General features: G+C 38.9%; 1 protein-coding gene across 1 annotated transcript in view; it reads right to left on the bottom strand.

The window, feature by feature from the left end:
- The window catches only part of LOC308089160 (mediator of RNA polymerase II transcription subunit 27-like), a gene marked incomplete at its 5' end in the record, with an annotated part of 16,730 nt that extends 12,446 nt beyond the window's left edge, over positions 1–4,284 (bottom strand). Inside the window, one exon of the mRNA XM_080433726.1 lies at positions 4,205–4,284. Coding sequence (XP_080289852.1) covers positions 4,205–4,284 — 80 coding nt within the window. The remainder of the gene's footprint in view (positions 1–4,204) is intronic.
- Between the last annotated feature and the right edge of the window lie 5,217 nt (positions 4,285–9,501).

Here is a 9,501-nt window from a genome sequence, read left to right as displayed (position 1 = left end):
GATTAGTAGTTTCGTTCCCACATTTCAAAATATGTTGTTCCAAGGACCCCCAGAAGCAAAGATTCAAGTTAAAAATGTTCCCTTTAAAAATATATATTCAAATATTTTCACAGAGGTTAAGGTTAGGAATAAGGTTAGGTTTAGACATAGTTTTATTGAGGTTAAGGTTAGGAATAAGGTTAGGTTTAGACATAGTTTTACTGAGGTTAAGGTTAGGAATAAGGTTAGGTTTAGACATAGTTTTACTGAGGTTAAGGTTAGGAATAAGGTTAGGTTTAGACATAGTTTTATTGAGGTTAAGGTTAGGAATAAGGTTAGGTTTAGACATAGTTTTATTGAGGTTAAGGTTAGGAATAAGGTTAGGTTTAGACATAGTTTTATTGAGGTTAAGGTTAGGAATAAGGTTAGGTTTAGACATAGTTTTATTGAGGTTAAGGTTAGGAATAAGGTTAGGTTTAGACATAGTTTTACTGAGGTTACATTTAGGAATAAGGTTGGGTTTAGACATAGTTTTACTGAGGTTATGTTTAGGAATAAGGTTAGGTTTAGACATAGTTTTATTGAGGTTAAGGTTAGGAATAAGGTTAGGTTTAGACATAGTTTTACTGAGGTTACGTTTAGGAATAAGGTTGGGTTTAGACATAGTTTTACTCGCGATGCGACGTGATGTCAGCTTGTAGATCTGCTATTTTCAAATAAAATAGGGCTGAAGTATTAATGCATGTTTTATAATATAATAATGTATTTCTGCAAAGTAACTAGTAACTAAAGTTTTCAAATACGTTTAGAAATACTTGGTGGCGACCGTTCCGAGGTCGCCGGATTTGATCCGGGACGAGCGTGTTTTGGGAGCGAGCGTTCTTGTATTTGTCCTAAAAACAACAACAACAACAATAACAACGATATAATAACAATAACACATTTTACATTATTCTGGGGCTGTGCGATGCACATATCTCAATATGTATGCCAAATATCTCAATAGCTATACAATATGTATAACAATATATTTAAATTCCAGACATCTTGTGTTGTTTATAGCAACTAAAGACAGTTGCTTCCTACTCAAACGTACTTGCCCCATCTGAACATGTTTAGTGCCAGGGAGCCCCATATACTACATTTGTGTTGTTACAATGTTTCAAATATTACACATTTTATTTCAACATTTGTTTCTAAAATAGCAGATGTATACAGTGTGTAGGTTTAAATGTCTCATGTGGCCTATAAACTACATTAGTAGCTTATTTTCATAGTCCTGGTTGCTTATTTCTCTCACTAAATCACCACTGCTTGGTGGTGTAAAAAGTACTCCAGTACTGAAACATAATAACATAAACATAAATAACATCACTCTGACACATGACAGTCATATCATGACAGTCATGAAGGAACTTCAACCTGGTTTTGTCTCTTACTCCATTTACAACCCGTACATCTACATAAACGTTCACATTTACAATATAAAGTGCTGACCTCATGGCCACGGATGTTAACATTATGTACGGGCCCTCAGAAGTACCCGTATCTTACGTATTGTTTAATAAAAAGCATTTTAATCCGATTGGTGGCCATTTTCTCGATGTGCTTTCAAATACGCGCACCTATCGGTTGGGAGGTGTACTGCACTCTGATACATTATAACTCGATGAGAAAATGGCCACCGATCGGATTAAAATGCTTTTTATTGAACAATACTGGAGATACGGGTACTTATAAGGACCCGTACATAGTTGTAACATCCATGGCCATGAGATAAACACTTTATATTAAAAATATGAACGTTTATGTAGATGTACGGACTGTTAATGGAGAAAGTGCAAACACCAGGTTGAAATTCTGCCATGACGCTCGCGACAGACAAGCGTCACGTGACCCATGGCTACACTGCTTGTTGACATGTTTGTTTACCTTTAGTCTGCCCCAACGCTCCTGATTTCGTGTATAGAGGGGCGGGTGTATAGAGCCGGAGAGAGATTGCGGCTGATCCCATTGGTTCACCGATCTGTCCGTCAACCCCCGCCCCGTTAACACAACATTACGAGCGACGCCCACTGCACTCTGGTTGGTTGGTAAATGAAACACTTCCTCATACCCAGTACAGGCTATGGTCATAGAGGTATAATATAACTAGAGGGCGGATTGCCCCGCCCCCAGCTATCATTTCAATGAAGGTGCTCAGTGGCGTTTTGAAGCATCCGGAAACCTGCCGGAAGTAGAATTATTGGTTCGATTTTGTATCCCCATAGAGTTATGAGCATGCGCACTAGTGTCCTTTTTGCGTTCTACGGCAGCCTGTGTGTCAAGGATTGAACGCGAGATATTTATTAAATACACTCGAGATGCATATTTATATGTAAATGCATATGTATGTATGTATAATATGTTTACATATTTATATGTATAAATATAAATATCTGTCAGTATGTTTTGAGCGTGCATGTATTTCTCCCCGCCTGCAGTTCCAGCTTTGGCCACTGGGGTGGCAGCTTCAATGTTTCTCAGCAACTCTGGGGGCTTGGTAGCCCCTTTCGGGACCCTGTTTACCTTTTTTGTATTTGGGAAGGCGGTATCCAGGGTCCCTTGTTGGTTAGAACACGCTCTCTCGTACCGGCGGCTACCACTGTCTGGTCTCGGCCTTATAGCTCGTCGCTTAGAAGTTGCAGAGATTTCTCAAAGGTACCAACAAGAGCAACACTAACACGCGAACAAGCGGCATCCAAAAGCGGGGATCGGCGATGCCGTTTAACATTTTTAATAATTTAGTAAACCTTAAGCTCATTTCTCACACTCTGCTCCTGCAGCTCCACTTCCGATGTCCCGCCTCCCCGCGTTGTGATTGTCATGCAAGCATGTAGGAGCTCGCCAATCAGAGGCAGTAACGTAGGACGCGCAGCTTGTCAGTCACCGCGGGGAGGCGGGACATGGGCAGTGGAGCAGAGTGTGAGAAAGGAGCTTAAAATTTACTAAATTATTAAAAATGTTAAACGGCATCGCCGATCCCCGCTTTTTGATGCCGCTTGTTCGCGTGTTAGTATTGCTCTTGTTGGTACCTTTGAGAAATATCTGCAACTTCTAAGCGACGAGCTGTAAGGCCGAGACCAGACAGTGGTAGCCGCCGGTACGAGAGAGCGTGTTCTAACCAACAAGGGACCCTGGATACCGCCTTCCCAAATACAAAAAAGGTAAACAGGGTCCCGAAAGGGGCTATTGCCCCATCTGAACATGTTTAGTGCCAGGGAGCCCCATATACTACATTTGTGTTGTTACAATGTTTCAAATATTCCACATTTTATTTCAAGATTTGTTTTGAAAATAGCAGATGTATACAGTGTGTAGGTTTAAATGTCTCATGTGGCCTATAAACTACATTAGTAGCTTATTTTCATAGTCCTGGATGCTTATTTCTCTCACTAAATCACCACTGCTTGGTGGTGTATAAAGTACTCCAGTACTGAAACATAATAACATAAACATAAATAACATCACTCTGACACATGACAGTCATATCATGACAGTCATGAAGGAACTTCAACCTGGTTTTGTCTCTTTCTCCATTTACAACCCGTACATCTACATAAACGTTCACATTTACAATATAAAGTGCTGACCTCATGGCCACGGATGTTAACATTATGTACGGGCCCTCAGAAGTACCCGTATCTTACGTATTGTTTAATAAAAAGCATTTTAATCCGATTGGTGGCCATTTTCTTGATGTGCTTTCAACTACGCGCACCTATCGGTTGGGAGGAGTACTGCACACTGATACATAATAACTCGATGAGAAAATGGCCACCGATCGGATTAAAATGCTTTTTATTGAACAATACTGGAGATACGGGTACTTATAAGGACCCGTACATAGTTGTAACATCCATGGCCATGAGGTAAACACTTATATTAAAAATATGAACGTTTATGTAGATGTACGGACTGTTAATGGAGAAAGTGCAAACACCAGGTTGAAATTCTGCCATGACGCTCGCGACAGACAAGCGTCACGTGACCCATGGCTACACTGCTTGTTGACATGTTTGTTTACCTTTGACTCCCAGAGGAGGAGAACAGCAGGAGGTGCGAGGAGGAGGAGGAGGAGGAGGAGGAGGAGGAGGATGAGGAGGAGGAGGTGTTCATAAACAACACATTAAAGCTCTTCCTGTCGGCCATCGCGTGCAGAGGGTTGATGTTTGATGAAGGAAACCTCTCACCAAGCAACACCAGAACCCCACGGGCACCGCCATCTTGAATGACGCAGAGCGTAAACGTACGTGCTGACGTCATGACGTATGATTATGAAAGGCATAGATATATATAAAGGCTAGATGACTCACCCGCGCTGCTGGCCAATGGAGTACAACGTTGCCACATGGCGGCCATCTTGGGACGGTCATTCATAACATTATGTCTATGGGGCATATACTTTGAAATAACCATAGCGTGCTCAATTTTCATCCAATTTTCAAACGGTTTGGTGTGTTGTAAACACCAAAGATGTAGTTATGACACTGCATACTTATAATTATAATCATGTTTTTTTTTATTTTTATAAAATTAAGTATGCAGTATCAAAACTACATCTTTGGTGTTTACAAAACACCAAACCGTTTGAAAATCGGATGAAAATTGAGCACGCTATGGTTATTTCAAAGTATATGCCCCATAGACATAATGTTATGAATGACCGTCGCAAGATGGCCGCGGTTGAGCTACGCTTGCAACGCCCCCTTGAGCCATCTAGCCTTTATATATATCTATGATGAAAGGTGGTGGAAGAAAATTGATTGCCCGAGTCCCGTGGTCAGAGTTATGGTCCATTTCTGATAATGAAGTAGTTCCGGTAGATTAGTAGATTTGGTGGGGGCCGCTCATTAAAAATAAATTAATTTAAAAAACTAGCGTCATTTGTATTGGTGACCTATTTCTACCATATAGAGCAGGTTTTGTTCAATTTCGGCCCCTCTGTCACATGGTACTAATGTTTGTGTCCACACATACACACACATACACACACACACACATCCTGTGAGAGATCCTGTGACAACAAACTGTCTGTCTGTCTGTCTGTCTGTCTGTCTGTCTGTCTGTCTGTGGTCTCTCTCGTCTCTCTCTAACTGGTGATGTTTAATAAAAGAATGATCCTGATTGGCTGCTGAGTGAATCAGGAAGTGAAATTAAAGTTTGAGGAGTTTCCTGTCAGTAGCTTCAACCACACACACACACACACACACACACACACACACACACACACACACACACACACACACACACACACACACACACACACACACACACACGCTTTTAGCCTCTGTCAGAAGGGGGGGCAAGATTTTGTCACAAGGGGGGTGGGGAGGGGGTGGACACAAAAACTATGGAACTCTGACTGGTATTATTTTACACTATGGAATTGGAAATAATAGAGCATATTCACATGGCGGCCATTTTGTCATTTTGCATTGAAGAAACGGGGTGGCATTTCATTAACTTAATAATAAAATGGCCGCCGTGTGAATATGGTCTTCAGAGACCACACCCCCTTGTCACCCTGCATAATAATACATATGTGCAGAGTAGACCAGTGGAGTGGAGAGCATTTTATTTGGGTTTTCTCTTCTGAAGTGACCAGATATTTACGGGTCCATTTGGTTCCATTTGTACACTCTCAGAGTTATGGGGGTCCTTGCAAATAAAACATTTGAGAACCACTAGTAGGACTCCTAATGTGTCATATATAGTGTCCTAGTAAATCAGAGCCAAACATATTCTGAAGAAAACCCAGAGATTTGACATTCAGTAATTGGGTCTTATGATTAAAATAAGAACATTATAATGGTGTGTAAATGAAGAATTTGCCACGGACACATTTGTCCGTGTACGGTCATTATTGATGACCCCTGGGTTAAACATAAGGTGCATAAGGTACAGTATGTACATGAGGAGACTTAAGGTTCATAAGGTACAGTGTGTATATGAGTTTAGACATAAGGTGCATAAGGTACAGTGTGTATATGAGGTTAGACATAAGGTGCATAAGGTACTGTGTGTATATGATGTTAGACATAAGGTGCATAAGGTACAGTGTGTATATGAGGTTAGACATAAGGTGCATAAGGTACTGTGTGTATATGATGTTAGACATAAGGTGCATAAGGTACAGTATGTACATGAGGAGACATAAAGTGCATAAGGTACAGTATGTACATGAGGCGACATAAGGTATATAAGGTACAGTATGTACATGAGGAGACATAAGGTGCATAAGGTACAGTATGTGCATAAGGAGACATAAGGTTCATAAGCAGCAGCTATATACATGACTATGGGCAATAATCCACACTTCGTCGTCTTTCTGGAAACAGATGATGTAACATCATATCTTAAATCTGATTGGCTGATTCTTCTAAACTATAAAACGAGTCCTCCTTCATTCTCTTTCAGACTCCAGAACTTCTCTTGAGGTAAACATGTATTTATTCTGGTCTGTTTATTCTCATCTGTAATATATTAGAGTATATTTATATTGTTATAGTTATATTATTAAAACATACATTATATGTATCTTTTGATAAATGAAATATATCTATTGTTATTAATATAAATAAACATTATGTCTGTTGATTATATACTGAATAACTTACTGTTATATTGATATATCAAACATACATACAGTTTATTCATAGTGTTATTATTTATAATATCATTGGTAAGCGGTAGCTCAGCCTCAAGGCCCGAACCAACAGGCTTTGGATCAATTATTTTACACTGTGCAACCTGACTTATGAACAATACACACTAATAACACACACACACACACACACACACACACACACACACACACACACACACACACACACACACACACACACACACACACACACACACACACACACACACACACACACACACACACACACACACACACACACAACTCTCATGTGACACTTTGATCACATGACCAGTCTGTTTTTAAAGACATTTGATGGTATCAGCAGTGAGATGTAATGAGGCTTAGATTGATGTTTAATGAACATGAACAGCATTTTATGAACAGCATTTTACCAGCAACGCTGAACACACACACACACACACACACACACACACACACACACACACACACACACACACACACACACACACACACACACACACACACACACACACACACACACACACACACACACACACACACACACAGTGTGTTGTGTCATTTAAGCCCATATGATCAGGGCCCTTCTGATAGTTCTAGAGTCAGGTTTACTCTACCTAACAACACTAGTAGGAGCTAAATGTGTTATTTTTATTATTAGTAGTATTGTGCACTGGGTTATATAATTAGATAGGGAAAGTTAGCCTAATGTCTGACCAATCTGTAATATAAATGCTTACCACTAGCTTTCTTCACAACCATGTTCATAAAGGTGTCTACAAACACCTCTCAATTTGTTCCAACCCAACTCCCTTGGGATACTTTGTGGGAGCCAATCAAAGTTTGGGTACCCGGAGGGCCTGGAAAAAAAACCTTGAACAATTCAAATTGGCCAAAATGAACTTGTGCGATGTCTAATTATAGGTTTTCAGGGGTCCTGAATCCATCCCAACCCTTAGTTTGTAGTAAAAAATTACTCTTGGCCATAAAAGTGACCACACATACTTTTCAGGGTCCTATCCATCACATTTTGGTGGCTGTAATTGTCATCTACCTGGGCCCTCTCAGACCCCCACCTTTCAAGCAATGCATTCTGGGATAGGTGTTAAAATGTCACAGATCACAGAAGTGAACCTTTCAGGTTCTGTTTATTCAGCTCTCTGTATCTCTGTTACACATCACTCTATAAGCCATATCTCCTAAACTGGTGGATCAAACTGTACAACCAACATGTCAATGTGTAACTATGATTCCCTGCTATCAAATAACATGACAACATGTCAATGTGTAGCTATGATTCCCTGCTTTCATATGACATGACAACATGTCAATGTGTAGCTATGATTCCTGCTTTCAAATAACATGACAACATGTCAATGTGTAGCTATGATTCCTGCTTTCAAAACTAAAAAACTAAGATTAATTAACAATAACAGGCTCTGTGTCATGGTGGGTCACATGTGTATACTGTAGTGAGTTGTGTATAAAGTGCAGAATTATAGATGTTCACAAGCAGTAGTGGAAAGTAACTAAATACATGTACTCAAGTCTCTTCTGTTTATTCTCATCTGTTTATTCTCATCTGTTAAATTCAGTTCAGTTCTGATCAGTGATGATGAAGATTACAGCCACCCTCCTCATCCTCTCCTCTGTACTTCATGTCAAAGCGATCCCAGGAAGTAAGTACATTATATTTATGTTATTATATTAAAGATACTGTTATACATCTACTCTAATTATATATAATATTCATTCATAGATGTACTCTCGTTATATAGAATACATGTATATTTATATTGTTATATTTATATTATTAAAACCTACAGTATATTTATATTGTTATATGAATTAACAATTCATATAACAATAATGGACAACAATGGATTCTATTTTGAAATATGAAATATATATCTATATTGTTATTAATATAATAAACATTATGCCTGTTGATTATATACTGAATAATGTACTGTTATATTGATATATCAAATATGCATACAGTTTGTTCATACTGTTATTATTTATAATACCATTGGTAAGCGGTATAGCACACAAACACACGCACGCACACACACACACACACACACACACACACACACACACACACACACGCACACGCACACGCACACGCACATGCACATGCACATGCACACACATGCGGATTCTAACCTTTCATTATATTATATTATCAGTGGTGTGAAGTAACTAAGTACATACTCAAGTACTGTACTTAAGTACAATTTTGAGGTATTTTTTACTTTACTGGAGTACTTCCAATTTTCAGTATTTTAACTTCTACTCCACTACATTTCAGACACACATATTATACTTTTACTCCACTACAATTATTTGAAGTAACAACATATTCTCACCATGGTGATTTCAGAGCAAACTCGACCCAGTTAGCAGGCCTGTGGCCTGCTAACTGGGTTTAATATATTTATATTGTTATATTTATATTATTAAAACATACAGTATATTTATATTGTTATACACACATTATATGTATCTTTTGATAAATGAAATATATATATCTATCTATATTGTTAGTAATATAAATAAACATTATGTCTGTTGAATATATACTTAATAACTTAATGTTATATTGATATATCAAATATACATACAGTTTATTCATAGTGTTATTATCTATAATACCATTGGTAAGCAGTAGCTCAGCCTCAAGGCAACAGCATTTTGCCAGCGACGCTGAACACACACACACACACACACACACACACACACACACACACGCAAGCAAACACACACACACACACGCAAGCAAACACACACACACACACACACACACACACACACACACACACACACACACACACACACACACACACACACAC

Source organism: Gymnoscopelus braueri (assembly GCF_963280865.1).
Source record: "Gymnoscopelus braueri genome assembly, chromosome: 7".
NCBI lineage: Eukaryota > Metazoa > Chordata > Actinopteri > Myctophiformes > Myctophidae > Gymnoscopelus > Gymnoscopelus braueri.
This window is presented reverse-complemented; position numbering and strand designations above follow the sequence as displayed.